This window comes from Vicugna pacos, unplaced genomic scaffold, assembly GCF_048564905.1.
Source record: "Vicugna pacos unplaced genomic scaffold, VicPac4 scaffold_233, whole genome shotgun sequence".
NCBI lineage: Eukaryota > Metazoa > Chordata > Mammalia > Artiodactyla > Camelidae > Vicugna > Vicugna pacos.
The window spans coordinates 64,407-80,900 of record NW_027328912.1 but is presented as its reverse complement, the minus strand read 5'-3'; the positions used below and the strand labels follow the sequence as shown (position 1 = coordinate 80,900).

The 16,494-nt window shown below is 46.8% G+C and overlaps 1 protein-coding gene across 1 annotated transcript; it reads left to right on the top strand.

The window, feature by feature from the left end:
* The first annotated feature begins 10,375 nt into the window (after positions 1-10,375).
* On the top strand, positions 10,376-11,314 carry LOC140695476 (olfactory receptor 1D2-like). Its single transcript, XM_072958210.1, has one exon. The coding sequence runs from the start codon at positions 10,376-10,378 to the stop codon at positions 11,312-11,314; it is 939 nt and encodes a 312-aa protein (XP_072814311.1).
* The last annotated feature ends 5,180 nt before the right edge of the window (positions 11,315-16,494 follow it).

Below are 16,494 nucleotides of genomic sequence, written 5' to 3'. Positions count from 1 at the left end.
AATAGGCGGAGGGCGGCTGGGGCAGAAACGGGGACACTGGCTTCCAGGTAAGAGACAAGGGCGGCCTGGACCCGTCTAGGGGCCGTGGAGGTGGGGAGAAAGAAACAGACTGAATGGACCTGGAAGATGGAGCCACCAGGACTTGCTGATGGAGTGGCAGGGCCCTGGACCTCCTCAAATCCTCAGAAACCCTGCAGTGAGTCACCCTTCCTCCCGCACAGCGGGTCCAGCTGAGCCAGAGTCCAACCGTCTCCCCACCTGCTCCCACGTGCCTGGAACAGCCACCTCCCCCCACCCCCCGACAGAGGCGCACACCGGCTGCATTCTCGCAACTTTAATTGGAGGGAAAAAAAATTACATAGACAAAGAAATCCTCATGCAAGAAGGAAAAAAGGAGCAAACTGGGTGTCCAGGCCCACGGGACGGGGTCCGCTTCCTCAGAGGAGGCAGAAGAGCAAAGGAGTAAGGCACTGCCGCCTCGGCCCCGGCCCCTCGGGCAGGCCCAGGACGGGACAGGGCAGCGGAGGGGGAGGGTCTGGGCGCGCGCAGACCACACGGAGGGATGTGGAGGTCGGGCCCGGAGAAGGAGGGGCAGGCCCCGGACGGACGAGCCTGGTTACAGCTCCCGAGGCGCTCAGGGAGAACAGGGCCCTGGGAGGAGTTTCCAGTCCCATCCCCGAGAGGCTTGGAGGGGCTTCCTCGGCCCCCCCTTGGCACAGCCACCGTCGGAGGGCAGCTTCGGGGTCATCACCCACCCGGAGTGCTGCTGGTGCCCAGGCCCCCTCTCGGAGTGGGTGGGGGCAGCCCCGGCCAGGGTGAGGGGCCAGAGGCCAGGCCAAGGCTGACTGTCACAGGGGAGCCAGGGGGCGCACGGAGAGGAGGTGCGTGTATCTTGGAGCATCCCCGGGGAGGGCGTTGGGGGCGGGGATTCACAGATGGAGATGGTGAGGAGAGATAAATTAAATAAACAGGTGGTCGGGGTATAAATAGTAAAGGGGTCAGGGGCCGTCACGACGCCTGCGCACGAGGGCGGGGGGTATTGCTGCTGCCGGGGTGGGGGGCTTAGTCCTGTCACCCCTCCCCACACAGGGCCCAAGGCAAGGCACTAATGAAGGGGACCCGGGGCGCCGGGGGCATCTTGGCCCGATGTCCTTTCCTGCACCCCGGGTCCAGGGCTCAGCCCGAGACCCAGGCGTGAGACGCCCCCTTCCCGGGAGGGACGCGAAGACGGCTCAGGACTGAGAAGCCCCCTCCTCACCGGTTCCGCCACCCTTAGCTGTTGCCGGGCACGAGGCTGATGATCTGTTCCAGCTTCTGGCGCAATTTATGCTTCCGACAAGAGGCATCTCGGTCCAGAGCGGTGAGCACCTGGGGGAGGAGGGCCCGAGCTGGGCTCTCGAGGAGGGGTTGCCCCTCTCGGCCCAGCCCCCCCCCCACTCCCCAGCAGGAGTGCTGTCCCCCTCTGCCTCCCTCTCCCCACCGGGGCCCTGGGCACGTGGGCGGGGCTGCAACCTCGCTGAAGCCTCAGCAGACATCCTCCCGCTGCTCCTCAACCCCAAATCCTCCCCCAGTGCAGAACCTTCTCCTCCTGGCCACAGCCCGAGCGCAGCCCTGGGGGCCCTCCCAACCCCCTCGGACTCCGCTCTGCTGCCGGCTGCCCCTCTTCTCTGTCCCCTCTGAGTGTCCCAGGGCTCCCAGTGCTGGCGCCGCTTCTCCCTCTACAGTGGCCCATGCCCCCCACCCCTAGCCTGGTTCGCTCATCTGGGCTCAGTGTTTTCAGGGCCCTGTCCTGACTCACACGTTCTTCCCTCCATCCCAGATGTGTCCCCACACTCCAGACTCATATCCCGCTGCCAAACAGACGTCTCCACTTGGATGTGAAATAGATGCGTCAAGATGAGGTCCTCCACTGCAGCGTTCAGCCACGTAATAACAGTACCGAGTGAAATAGCCCAACACAGCTACAGAAACCAGAGAAGAAACCTTACGTGTACGTTTGTCAAATGTTTTTATAAATACACCTGTGTTCTCTACAGGTATACAATATCAAATCTTTGTCACAATTGGAAAACACTTTTATTTTCCTTCACGTTGCTTCATTTTACCTTTGTTCATGGTCCTGCTCTATGTACAAGTTTAAAATGTTTAAATATGATTAAATGATCATTTTTTAATAACTTCTGGATTTTGTTTCCCATGAAAACCTCTGCCCGTTATAAAATTATGAAATTGTTCATCTGCAGCATCTTGTACTGCTTTAACTGTTTAATCTCCTGGGAATGTATTTTGGTGAGAAATGACATTGGGATCTAACTTTGTTTTCCCTCCAAAGTGCTAGTCGGCTGTCCCAGCACCACTTAGTGGATAATCCAGATTTCCCCACTGAGGTGGAAGGTCATCTTCACCAAATCCTAAACCCCCATCTGGGGTTATTCTTGCACATTTGTTCAACCAGCGAATATGGGTTGGGTGATTCCAGGATGGCCTCTGTGGAAATGAGCTGGAGAATCCTGTAGGGAAGGTAGGGAATGGGGTTGGGAGACCGAGGGAGAGTCAGAGACAGAGTCAGAGAGCCTGTTGCAAAGGAAACCTTCTGGAATGCTGTGAGGGAAGGTCACAGACTGTCAGCTGGGTGACATTTTGGATGTATCTCTGGTCCTCTGGGCCTTCCAAATCATCTCTAATATCCCCACGACAACTGTGAGGAACCCACTCCTTGCTAACTGGTGTCTTACACTCATGACAGAGCCTTGGTGGGGCGGGAATCCGACTACCGCTGTAATTGAGTGGTTGCAGGGTTCTTTTCTAAGTTGGGTTTTCTTGGCATCGCCACACGCTGGCTCCATGCACTAAGCGACCCCACTGGCCAGCTTGCGGGGAGGCTGTAAGGTTCCCTCTGGGTCGGGAGGCAATAAAGTCAAGACTGGGGCTGTGGCTCCCAGGCTCTAGGTTACCTGAGACCATCAGAAGTGCCTGTCCACTGGGGTCACAGTTACAAATGGCTTCATGGCAGTGTCTACCCAAACCCCTGAGTTTCCCCTCCGAGAACAGGCCGCCCCATCGCCCACTGGAAACAGCGGGCTTCACTGCCCCCTCCCCTCCAGTGTGCACGGGGGAGTCGCTCGGCCTTCCCCAACCTGACCCAGTAATAACTGCTAGTCACCCAAATCACCCTGCACTTCCCGAGTCTGTTGCTTGAGACCCACCTGTGCTAGCCGGCATAGTTGGAGCACCTTGGCTGTTAAGGGACGGAACGCAGCTGGGACTAGGTGAGGGGGCTCACTGCAGGGACAGGGAGGGGCGCACAGAATTGACTGAGGGGCTGACAGGACCCAGAGCACCCCTGGGGGAATCTCGTGGCAGGAACTCAGACTGGCTCTGCAAGGAGCTGCTCTCAGAGACTCGGCTCCAACCAATTTCCATCTCTGTGTGGCTCTGCCTCCACTTCCAACTCCCCGAGAGACTCTTGATGGGCGCAGTGTGGGTGACCTTCCCAAGGCTGCAGGGAGAGGACCAGAGGAGGATGCCAGAGAGGAGGTTGGGGTCAACGGATTACAGTGGCTTAGCGGTCTGCCACGGGGACACTAAAGTCTCTGGATGAGGTGGGAGTGGGACAGAGAAGGGACTGAGAGCCTGTAGCAGCGTCCCCATAAATGCAAGAGTGGAGAATGGTTAGTTTCCGAGACAGCAATGAGCAAGGGGGCTGGACAGGAGCCTCGATGGGCAGAGTGTTCTAATTTTTTCCATGAGTTTGTTTTTTTACTGCAGTGAAATTCACATAACGTAAATTAACCATTCTAAAGTGTACATTGCAGTGATATTTAGTACAGTGTTGGGCAACTACCTCCTCTGCATGGTTCCAAACGTTTTCATCAGTTCCAAGAAGACCCTGTACCCATTAAGCAGTCACTCTCTATTCCCCCATCCTTGCCTCTGGCCGCCACTAATCTGCTTTGTGTCGCTGGATTTGCCTCTTCTGCACATCAGTGGACTCATACAGTATATGGATATGGCCTCTTGTGTCTGGCTTCCTTCACTGAGCATGATGTTTCCAACATTTGCTTCCGTGTTTCAGCATGTGTGAATAGTCCATTAGTTTTCGTGCCTGAATAACATTCCATTGTACGGCTATACCACATTTTGTTTATCCGTTCTTCAGCTGATGCACTCGTGACTCGTGCTGGCTACTATGAGTAGTGCTGCTATTCATGTGCAAGTTTTTATTTGAACACCTGTTTTTCATTTTTTTAGTTATATACCTAGGAGTAGAATTACTGACTGGTTCATATAATAATGTTCTGCATACTTATTCAAGAATCAGAATTATATTTAATGCCAAAGCCTGCTACACTCTTAGCCATACGTGTCTAAGTAAATGACGTGCACAACTGCTCTAGCTTTTTCAAGATCCTGTGGTTATTTGGGGTCCTGTGCAGTTCCCTATGAATTTTTGGATCAGCTTTTCCATTTCTGCAAAAAGTGCTGTTGAGATTCTCCTGAGGATGGCATTGAGTCTGTAGACCACGTGGTGAGTATTGCCATGTTAACAGTATGAAGTCTTCCGACCCATGTACACGGGAAGTTTTTCATTTAACGTCCATCTTCTTTAATTTCTTTGAACAATGTTTTGTAGTTTTCAGTGTACACGTCTTGCACCCCTTCGGTTACATTTACTCTAAATGTTTTCATCTTTTTGTTGCTATTATAGATGCTATTATGTCCTCGATTTCATTTTTGAAGCGTTCATTGTTAGCATGTAGAATTTCAACTGATTTTTGTCCTGCAACTTTGCTGAATTAGATAAATAGGTCTAGTAGTTGTGTGTGTGTGTGCGCGCGCACGTGTGTGCGTGTGTGCGTATTCTTTAGGGTTTCATAGGTAAGAGCAAATCATCTGTGAATAGAGATAATCATGCTTCTGACATTCCCATTTAGATACTTTTTCTTGCCTAATTGCTCTGGCTAGAAATTCCAGTACAATGTTGAATAGAAATGAGGAAAGTGGGCATCCTTGTCTTCTGCCTGCTCTTTTTTAAGGCAGGTGTTTACAAGCATAAATTTCCCTCTGAGCACTGCTTTCACTGCCTCCCATCAGTTTTGGTATGTCATTTTTTCTCTCGTTTTCACTCATCTCAATGTGTTTTCCAACTTACCTGTGGTTTCTTCTTTGACCCCTTGTTTGTTTGAGAGCGAGTCACTTAATTTCCACGCGTTTGTGACTTTGCCAGTTCTCCTCCTGGGACTGATTTCTAGTCTCGTTCTATTGTGGCTGCGGAGCGTGCTATGTATGGTTTCAGTCTTTTAAGCTTTACTGAGACTTGCTTTGTGGCCTGTTCTGGAAAACGTTCCACATATTCTGCTGCTGTTGGGTGGTGTATTCTGTACACGTGTGTTAGGTTTGGTTGGTTTATATGTTGTTCAAGTCCTCTGTTTCTTCACTGATCTGCCGTCTGGGTGTTCTATCCGTGATTGAAGGTAGAGTATTGAAGTCACCAACTATTATTGTGGAACTGGCTCTCTCCCTTCAACTCTGTCAGTGCTTGCTTCATGTATTTTGGGACTTATTGTTAGGTGTGTATACGTTTACACTAGTTATATCTTCTTGACAAATTGACCTTTTAATCATTATGTAATTTTTGTCTCATGACAGCTTTTGGCTTAAAGTCTATTTTATCTGATATTAATGTAGTCACCGCAGCTCTCTTTTGGTTATTATTTGCATGGAATATTTTTTTCATCCCTTAACTTTCAACCTGTCTGTGCTTTTGGCTCTAAAGTGAGTCTCTTGTACACAGCATGTAGTTGGGTTGTGTTTTGTAGGTGCATTTTGCCAGCCTGCTTTCATCTGGAGCATGTGATCCACCTACATGTAAAGTAGTCATTGATGAGAGAGCACTTCCTTTTGCCACTGTGCTTCCCCCGTGTGTCTCGTATCTTTTTTGTCTGTCAGCTCCTCCATTAGTGCCTAATTTGGGTTAGATAGGTAGTTTCCAGATACCATCTTTATTCCCTTCTCTTTTATTTCACTGTATATTTTCTTAGTGGTTTCCCTGGGGATTACAATGAACATCTTTTACTTATACAATCTAGGTTGAATCAGTGCCGACTTTGCTTCAAGAGTATACAAAAAGTATGCTCCTCTACAGCTCCACCTCCCCCTCTTATGTGTTTATTGTTGCAGTTTACATCTTGATACACTGTGTGCCCATTAGCATTGTTTTATGCTTTTGGTTTTTTAATCATTTATGAAAAGAGAGGAGTTAAAAACCCAAAATACATTAAGATTGACTCTTACATTCGCCTCTGTGTTTACTCTTACTTACGGTCTTTATTTCTTTGTATGACTTCAAGTCACTGTCTAGTGTCCTGTCACTTCAGCCTGAAACACTCCCTTCAGCACTGCTCGCAGGGTTGATCTACTAGCAATGAATTCTCTCAGATTTCGTTTGTCAGGGAATGCCCTAAGTTCTTCTTCATTTCTGGAGGGAAGTTTTGCCAGATAGAGAATCCTTGGTTGACAATTTTGTTTTCTTTCAGAACTTCCAATATGTCACCCCACTGCCTTCTGATCTCCATGGATTTTGATGATAAATCGTCAGTCTGACTGAGGATCCCTTGTACATAACAAAGTGCTCCTCTCTTCTGCTTCCAAGATTCTCTATTTGTCTTTTGAGTTTGAGTATAATATGTTTTGGCATGGATCTCTTGGTTTTTTATCATATTTGGGATTCATTGAGCTTTTTCCTTTTCTTTTTTAACATTTTTTTTATTGAGTTATAGTCATTTTACAATGTTGTGTCAAATTCCAGCGTAGAGCACAATTTTTCAGTTATACATGAACATGCGTATGTTCATTGTCACATTTTTTTTCTCTGTGAGCCACCACAAGATCTTGTACATATTTCCCTGTGCTATACAGTATAATCTTGTTTATCTATTCTGCATTTTGAACACCCAGTCTGTCCCTTCCCACCCCCCGCCCCCTTGGCTCATTGAGCTTTTTCGATGCGTAGATTCACGCTCTCATCAGTTTGGGGCATTTTTTGGCCATTGGTTATTCAAATAGCGTTTTGGGCCCTCTCTCTCTTTCCTTCTCCTGGGACCCCCACAAGGCATATGTTGGCCTGCGTGATAGTGTTCCACGGTGCTCTTAGGCTCTGTTCATTTTTCTTCAGTCTGTTTCCCGTTCTGCTCCTCAGACTAAGTAATTTCACTTTTTGTCTATCGTCCAGTTTACCGATTCTGTCTTCTGCCTGCTCATATCTGCTATTGAAGCCTTATCATGAATTATTCATTTCAGTTTTTGTACTATTCAGTTCCACATCTTCTGTTGGGTTCCTGTTTATAATTTCTGTCACTCTATTAATATTCTCTATTTGTTGAGACAGTGTTCTCCTCATTTCCTTTAGCTTTTTGAACATATTTAAGAAAATCAACTTAGCCTTTCTCTAGTAAGTCCAATGTCTGTGTCTCTTCAAGACGAGTTTCTGCTAATTTATTTTCCTCCTATGAATGGGCCATATTTACTTGTTTCTCTGCATGCCTCATAATTTTTCATTAAAAACTGGACATCTTGAGTGTTACAATGTAGTAACTCTGGAAATTGGATTCTTCCCCATCTTCAGAGTCTGCTTTGTTGCTTTCTGTGGGTTGTGGTTGCGTATTGGTTGGGTGGCTTTCCTAAACTATTTTCCAAAAACTATGTTTTATCATGTGTGGTCTCTGAAGTATCTGTTCTTTTAGCTTTTGGTCAGCTGGTGGATTGGCAGAGATTTCCTTAAACACCTGGAGAGGGGGAAAAAGAACGGAAATGAAGAATAAAATACTCTCCTGGTCTCTGCAGATTGGCTCTGTGTTGGGGCACTCCTTCAATGCTTAGCCAGTCTGTTTACAACTCTGCCTCTGTCTCCATTTCTTGTGTATGTTTTTCTGAGCCTAAATATCAACTGGAGGTGACAGCTTACAGTACTCTCAAGTCCCTTCTGAGCATGAATCTGGCCCTAGGCATGCACATGACTTTCTAGATTCCACATTATAAGCAAGAGCTTTTCAAAGCCAATATTCCCAAAGGTAACTTTACCCAATGTTTCTTCCAAAGGTTTGCTGTGTCTTTTGTTTGTCCCAGCTGTAATCTTTGGCCCCAAGAGGCAGTGGCGTGTTCGTTGTTTTCAAGAAACACTCTCTTAGCTGCTTTTCTGCCCTGAGAGAGTTGAGTTGGGTGAACCAAGGCCAGTGTCTTGAGTCAGTTCTTCAGCGAATCCCCAGATAGGTCCAAACAGACAGAAACAATTCCTTGGGAACAAAGTCTGCTCTTTGCTCCTGCCTCCTGAGCCAAGTATCACATTGGGAACGTAGGCTGCCGTCTTCAAGACTGCTGCTGTACTGGGAAGGGATGTTGGGGGAAGGCTGAAGTTAAGACACCAGGAAGTTCTACTGCTTTTAAGTCACCCTTTCTTGCTTGGTTGCTGGGAACACTTGACGAGTTTTATGAGTTCTGACAGCATTGACTCTGACCATCTTTGCTAACTTTTTCACTGTCTCTGTGGAGGGACAGGCCCTTGGAGCTCCCAACTTCTGCTGCTTTTGCTGAAGTCCTTCTTGGGCTTTCTTTTTCAAGAGGAGAGGAAAGACTGTGCTGAAGAGTAGCCCTGGGAGTGAGGAGAGGCCACTGACCCTGCCTTCGGACCCTGAGGTACATGGGGGTCGAGAAGAAAAGACAGCCTACCTTGGAGAGAACTGCGAGAAGGTAGTGTCCTCAGGGTACAGAGCCAAGCCTCCTTTATGGTGGAAGGTAGAGGGACTGCTTTGAGAAGAGACCGATTACAAATTAAGAGTTCCAGAGGGCCCAGTGAAGGTTGCGGTCTGAGGGGAGAGGCCAGGATGAGGCAGCTGGGTTGGGGGGAAGGATGTCCAGGCTCTGGTGCTTTGAGATGAGGCTTTGATTCCAGTCTCACTAAGGGTTTTAAATATCAAGTAGGAATGCCAGATTTGACAAGTGCCATTCTAGCATCCATTACGTGTATTACAAAGTCTTGTCTTTCCGTCAGCTTGTGTGATTATTTGCATTGATAGATGTCATAATGTCAATTATTCATAGATTCCTATTTGATGCCTTAACCCTTCAATATACTGCTGGGCTGGATTTGAATGTAGTGAAGATTTTTGCCTCATTATTCTTTTGTATGTATGCTGCTGTTACCCAATTTTAATTTCAGAGTTATGCTAGCTTGAGGCCATGCTGACTCAGTGGTGAGCCAGAGAAATGTCATTCCTTCCCTTGTAAACTTTTACTATTTGAGTAAGGGGTTAGCGGGTTGACAATCTGACAAATTAAAAGAATTTCCTCTTAAAGTCATCTGGGTTAAAAGCATGTGGTTTATTTTTGGTGGAGGTCCATAAAATCTTCTTCAGTTTCTTCCAGGAATGTTTATCTATTCATCATCACCTCTTCTCGGGTCAGTCTTTTAAAATCAGATTTTACTACGTTTTCTGCCTCATCTGAATTTGAGATTTATGAGTGTAGATCTGTCTATCTAGTGGAATCCTGCTAGCCTTTGTGGATTCCATGACGTGAGCTTGAGAAGGAGAGACAGACACAGGGACATGACGCCTTAGATGAGCCCTCACGTGAGAAGGCCTCATGAGCCTTGAACCCTAACTGTGCTTGTGCCTCAAACTCAGCCCATCACGGAGGCCTCCTGAAAGACACATTAACGTCCATGGAGTATCATTTGGGAAACTGACACGTGTTTATCGTTGAAAAAGGATGCAGGTATAGACGTCACGCCCCAGAGATAGCCACTGTTGGTTAGCGTTTTCGTGACCATCTTTTCGTGCGTCTTTCTGTGCATATGTACATATGAGCAGGTATGTCTCTGTCCACGTCTACGAAGTAGATGTGTCTATGTGCGCGCGCGCACACGCGCACACACAGAATTTTGCCTAATGGTCTTCGCCCAGACTCTCACGCGGATGAAATTAAAAGGCCCACAGGGGTCCAACCAATGCACAAGTCAACCCACTTCCACCCACTCTCCCCAAACCAGGCCCAACCAATGCACAAGTCAACCCACTTCCACCCGCTCTCCCCAAACCAGGCCCTATCTTTTCAGTTCTCTTGGTCTTCTCTGCCTGGTGTTTCTTTCCTCCTGGGGAAGCAGGCGGGGCTCCCGCCCTGAGGGAGAGCTTCCACTCCGCCCTCCTGCACTCTGTGGTGACCAGGCAGAGCCACAAGTCAGTCCTGTCCTTCCTACCCCAGGTTGGCGTTCCGCCCCGAAACGTCACAAAGGACGATTTCAGCGGTGCTGAAGGTCCCCAGGTTGCCCCTGTCTTGCTGACACACGTGTTTCCAGTGCCTGTTTGCAGAAGCCAGCAGCATGGTGAAAGGCAACCTGAGTGTCACCCCAGAGTTTCTCCTCCTGGGACTGTCAGAGGTGCCTGAACACCAGCCCTTCCTCTTCTGTCTGTTCCTGACCATGTACCTGGTCGCCATAGTGGGGAACCTGCTCATCGTCCTGGCCATCAGCGCCACCTCCACCCTCCACACCCCCATGTACTTCCTCATAGCCAGCCCGTCCTGCGTTGATGTCTGCTTCACCTCTGTCACTGTACCAAAGATGCTGCTAAACATGCACGCCCAGAGCCAATCCATCTCCTATGGCCGGTGCCTCGCCCAGATGTATTTTCTCATCTTGTTTCTAGAACTGGACAATGTCCTCTTGGCACTGATGGCGTATGACCGATTTCTGGCCATATGTCACCCTCTTCACTACACCACCACCATGAGCCCCAAGTTCTGCATCATGTCAGTGTCCGTGGCTCTGATTGTCACAAATGTCTATCCCCTGGTCCACACCCTCCTGATGAGTACGCTGTCATTCTGTGCAAGTGTCAGAATCCACCACATTTTCTGTGAGCTCTACGCACTGCTGAAGCTCTCCTGCTCAGATACCCACACCAGTGAGCTGGTCGTCTACACCATGGGGAGCTTACTTTTTGTCTGTCCCTTCCTCTTTCTCTCTCTCTCCTACGTACGCATTTTCTCAGCCATCCAAAGGCTGCGTTCTTCCCAGGGCAAGCTGAAAGCCTTTTCCACGTGCAGTTCCCACCTGGCTGTGGTGTCACTATTCTATGGGACCCTCTTCGGGCTGTATCTGCGCCCTTCCTCCTCCTACACAGCCGAGGACTCGGCGGCCACGGTGCTGTACGCGCTCGTGGCCCCCATGCTCAACCCCTTCATTTACAGTCTCAGGAATAAAGACATGAAGGGGGCCCTGAGGCACCTCCTGAGCTGGAGGAAGGGCTGGTCTTGGTGACGGTGGGACAGAGATGCCCTGTCTCCCCCTTGCCTTCGGGTTGGAGGGGACTGTCCCTGAGACGGAAGTCTCAGGTGTCCAGCGCCCCCCAAGTCTCTGCTGTCCTCACGTGCATCTGCTCACCAACCAGCCCTCCCTGCGTGACTCTGCTGTGCCAGGCCATGGTGGTGGTGGGGGGGGGCAGCTTGCTTGCGTGAAGACTCGGTTTTCAATTCACTCTATACGTCTTTCTAGATCTATCCAAACCCCGACTGCCCCGTGCGTTTTACTGCGAGTGGAATGAAACACAAGTAACGGAGCATGTTTTGTGCCGGGCACCGCTTTCAGGGGGCATATGCAGTTATTCATTGTCCCAAACATTCTGTGATGGAGACGCTGCCATCGTCCGCGTCTTCTAGATGAGGGACGTCGTCAGAGAAGCCGCAGCATTCTCGCTTCGGCTTGGGTGGGACTGGTTTGTTGGACGGAACTGAAGAGGTTCCTGTCGCTCTCAAGAGAACAAAATCTGCAATTGGAGGCTGTCGCCAGTAGGTGGCAGTAGATGCATGGGCACGGGCTGTGACGCCCCCAGGAGGCTTGGGAGCCGCGGGGAGAGAGATGGGTGGGGTGCCCCTTCCGACTCCGGCGTGGGTCGTGGTGGGTCAACACACTGCCCGGGCCACAGACATCCCCGCCGACGTCACAGAGTACACTCCCAGTGCAGGCGAAGGCACTGCGCTCACCGCCATTTCTCGACTGGTGCGGGTGACAAGAACTGCAACTGTGTGGCCGAGAGTCTTTTCCAGGATGGACACAGCTATCGTCCGTCCCACGTGCTCTGCTACAAGATGGGCTTTTCCCGCCTCCTCTTGAGAGGTGGGGGTCTGTGTCCCCGACGCCCGAATCTGGGCTGGCCTGTGCCTGCTTGCTCCCGTGGAGTAGAGCGGAAGAGATGCCGTGTGACTTCCAAGGCTGTCATGGAAGGCGGTGCAGCTTCAGGACTGTTCCCTGGACGAGGTGCTCTGGGATCCCTGAGCTGCCTGTAAGAGGAGGCAGCGCCCGAAGGTCGCAATGATGCCAGGAAACCAAGCTCCTTGGAGGGGCCACGTGGAGGTGCGCTGGTCCACAGAGCCCAGCCTTCCAGTTGTCCCAGCCAGATGGGGGACAGGTGGGTGAGGGGGCCCTCGGAGGATTCTGGCCCGCACCTGCTTGAGTCTTCCCAGCCGAGGCCCCAGACATCACTGAGCTGAGAAACCAGGTGCCTAGTTTGCCCTGTCCCAACTCCTGACCCGCAGGGTCTGTGTGCACAATAAATTGGTGTGGTGATGATACAAAGATACAATAAAAATCAATACGGTTTAGGCATGAGAGAGAGGGTGAAAACTAAATATTTAAAAAGCAAATCAATTTTGACTCCAGATAAAATGAGACAATTTCTAGGAGTATCTTAATTTCCAAAATTGACTTAAGAAGAGATAGATAGCTTCTTGACACCAGTACTAAAGGGAAAATTTGAAAGGTGGCCAAAGATTTAATCCAAGGAGAAAGAGAGATCGAGTCCAGTTTATTTGATCAAAACTTCAAGAAACAAAATATTCCCATGTTATTGAAAAGGTTAAAGAACATGGAAAAGATATCAAGTATACCAATTTAATCTTTAAAATCAATATGACTGACATCAATCTGGAAATGAACATTGCACATGTGCTTGCACACACATTCACATACAGAGAGAAAAAGAATCAGAGACAAAAAAAATCACCTGTTAAAAGACTATCACACCATGACTTACTACTCACTTTGCCTTTTTTTAGCACTTACCAATCTTGAAATGTATATATATATATATGTAATGTTTTATGTGTGTGTATATATATATATATAATTTTAAGCTCTTTTTTCCTTTATCCATGAGTCCGGAGATTTTTTTTCTGTCCTATTCATGTGACACTAGTAGGTGTTCAGTAAATATGGTTTGAATGAAGGACTGAAAGAATGTAATTCACTACACTGATATGTTGATTAATACATATGTGAGGTGGTTACATATTTATCTTAACTGATTTTCCATTGATAATGATAATCAATCATTAATTGATTCTCTTTGTAAATTATCAACAGCAATGCAATAGAAAGTGGACAAGGAAGTGAACAGAAATTCACAGAAAAAGAAATACAAGTGGTTTTTAAACATAAGAAGAGAGAATCAATGTCATTCATAATTTGAGAAATACAAATTAAACTCACACTGAAATTCCCCTTTTCAACTCTCAGACACCAAAATCCAAAAAGATATAAAAATAATTTCCTGAAAAAAGACTCCAGACTTGCAGCGTTTTATGGGAAAGTTCTACTTTTTAATGTTCATGGAATATACACATACCATAATATGGTGTAGTCCAAAGATGGAAAACTCACACATTTTTAAGAAGCTGCTATGACCCTGATCCCGAATCATCTTCCAACAAACAGAGAAGAAACCTATGAGATGTGGCCAAAGTCATATTCATAGGAGAAATAACAACCTTAAAAGGACTCAGTATAAATTGGTGTAATATGGCAATTCTTGGCGGCTCCTAGGTAGCTTCATTGGTGAGATCTGGCTTATAATAGCCTTTATAATAAACAAGGAATTGTTTAAGTGTGTTCCTAAGTTCTGTGAGCCATTCTAGCGAAATATGGAAACTGGGGAGGGGATCATGGGAAGCACCTACTGACAGCCAGTTTGTCAGAAGCATAGAGGGCCCCTGGGACTTGCAAGTGGCACCTAAAGTGGGGGACAGCCTTGTGGGACTGAGCTTTTAACATGTAAGGTCTGAGCCTCTGGTAATCTAGGCTTCTATGAGAAAAATCTTCACAATCTGCACATGTATTTATCAGTTTCAGCCCTCTTCTTTATCTGTAGATCCAAATCCATATCTGGTATGTATTATTTTACTTCAACCTGAAGAACTTCCAGTAACATTTCTTAAGGTTAAGTTCAGTTGGTGAAAACTCTCTGATTTTGTTTTTTGTTTCTGAAAATGTCTGTGTTCCTTCTTTACTTCTGAAATATATTTTCACAGGATGTAAAAGTCTAGATTGACAGTTTTGTCTGTTTCAGCACTGTACAAATTTTATTAGTATCTTCTGGTTTTCATAATTTCTGGCAAGAAGACTATAGTAATTCTTTTTTTAAGCTGTGCAATTTTTTATTAAGATATAATTGACAGCTAACATTATATTAGTTTCAGGTGCCAACATAATGATTCAATATCTGTATATATTGTGAAACTTCCTAATATACAATACAGTACTGTTAACTCTAGCCACCACGCTGCACATTAGGTCCCTAGGTCTTATTTATTTTATAGCTGGAAGTCTGTACCTTTGGACCACCTTTGCCCATTTTGCCCACCCTCCATCCCCTGCCTTCGGCAACCACCAATCTGTACCTATGAATTCAGTTTTTGTTTGTTTGTTTTAAGATTCCAGGTGTAAGTCAGATCATATGGCATTTATCTTTCTCTGTCTGATTTAGTGGGGATAAATACCCAGAGGTGGGATTGCTGGATCACGTGGTAGTCCTATTTTTGCTTTTTTTAGGAACCTCCATACTGTTTTCCATAGTGGCTGCACCAATTTACATTTCCACGAACAATGCACAAGAGTTCCCTTTTCTCCACACCCTCACTAATCTTTGTTATTTCTTGTCTCTTTGATAATTGCCATTCTAATAGGGATGAAGTGATCTCTCATTGTGCTTTTGATCTGCATGTCCAGGGTAATTAGTGATGCTGAGCATCTTTTGTATGTCCCCGTTGGCCATTTAGACGTATTCCTTGGAAAGATGTCTATTCAGGTCCTCTGCCCATTTAAAAAAAATCAGACTGTTGTCTTGCTATTGAGCTGTAGGAATTCCTTCTGTATTTTGTACATGAACCCCTTATCAGATTTGCAAGTGTCGTCTCCCACTCAGTAGGTTGCCTTTTCACTTTGGTGATGCTTCCTTTGCCATGCAGAAGCTTTTAATTTAACACAGTCCCAGTTTATTTTTGCTTTTGTTGTCTTTGGTTTTGGTGTCAAATCTAAAAGAAAAAAAAAAAAACTATTTCACCAAGGCTGATGTCAAGGGGCTTACTGCCTATGTTTTCTTCTAGGAGTTTCATGGTTTTAAGTCCTACATGCAAGTCTCAATCCATTTTGAGTTAGGAAGAATTTAAATGTAGCTAGTGTTCTACAGCCCTTGTATATCATGAGGGAGAGAAAAGATACTGGTTATCTTTAGACTTAGAAAAGTGAAACATGCATGTAATAATCTCTAGGGAAAGAAACTTAAAACTAGGAGGGAAAACTGTGTACTTACAAACTAATTAAAAAAATGAAACTATAAAACATACTACATCCAGGAACATCCATGTTGCTGCAAATGGCGTTATGTTGTCGGGTTTTATGGCTGAGTAGTATTCCATTGTATAAATACACCACTTCTTCTTTATCCAGTCATCCGTCGATGGACATTTAGGCTGTTTCCATGTCTTGGCTATTGTACATAGTGCTGCTATGAACATTGGGGTGCAGGTGTCATCCTGAAGTAGGGTTCCTTCTGGATATATGCCCAGGAGCGGGACTCCTGGGTCATACGGTAAGTCTATTCCTAGTCTTTTGAGGAGTCTCCACACTGTTTTCCATAGTGGCTGCACCAAACTGCATTCCCACCAGCAGTGTACGAGGGTTCCCCTTTCTCCACAGCCTCTCCAGCACTTGTCATTTGTGGACTTTCGAATGATGGCCATTCTGACTGGTGCGAAGTGATACCTCATTGTAGTTTTGATGTGCATTTCTCCGATAATTAGTGATCTTGAGCATTTTTTCATGTGCCTATTGGTCATTTGTATTTCTTCCTTGGAGAATTGCTTGTTTAGGTCTTCTGCCCAATTTTGGATTGGGTTGTTCGTTCTTTTCTTATTATGTCGTATGAGCTGCTTATATATTCTGGAGATCAAGCCTTTGTCGGTTTCATCGTTTGCAAAACTTTTCTCCCATTCTGTAGGTTGTTGTTTTGTTTTGCTTATGGTTTCCTTTGCTGTGCAGAAGCTTGTGAGTTTCATTAGGTCCCATTTGTTTATTCTTGCTTTTATTTCTATTGCTGTGGTAGACTGCCCTAGGAGAACATCCAAAAGAAATGTAGAACAGTTGTGACAAATAGAAAACCAAAATAA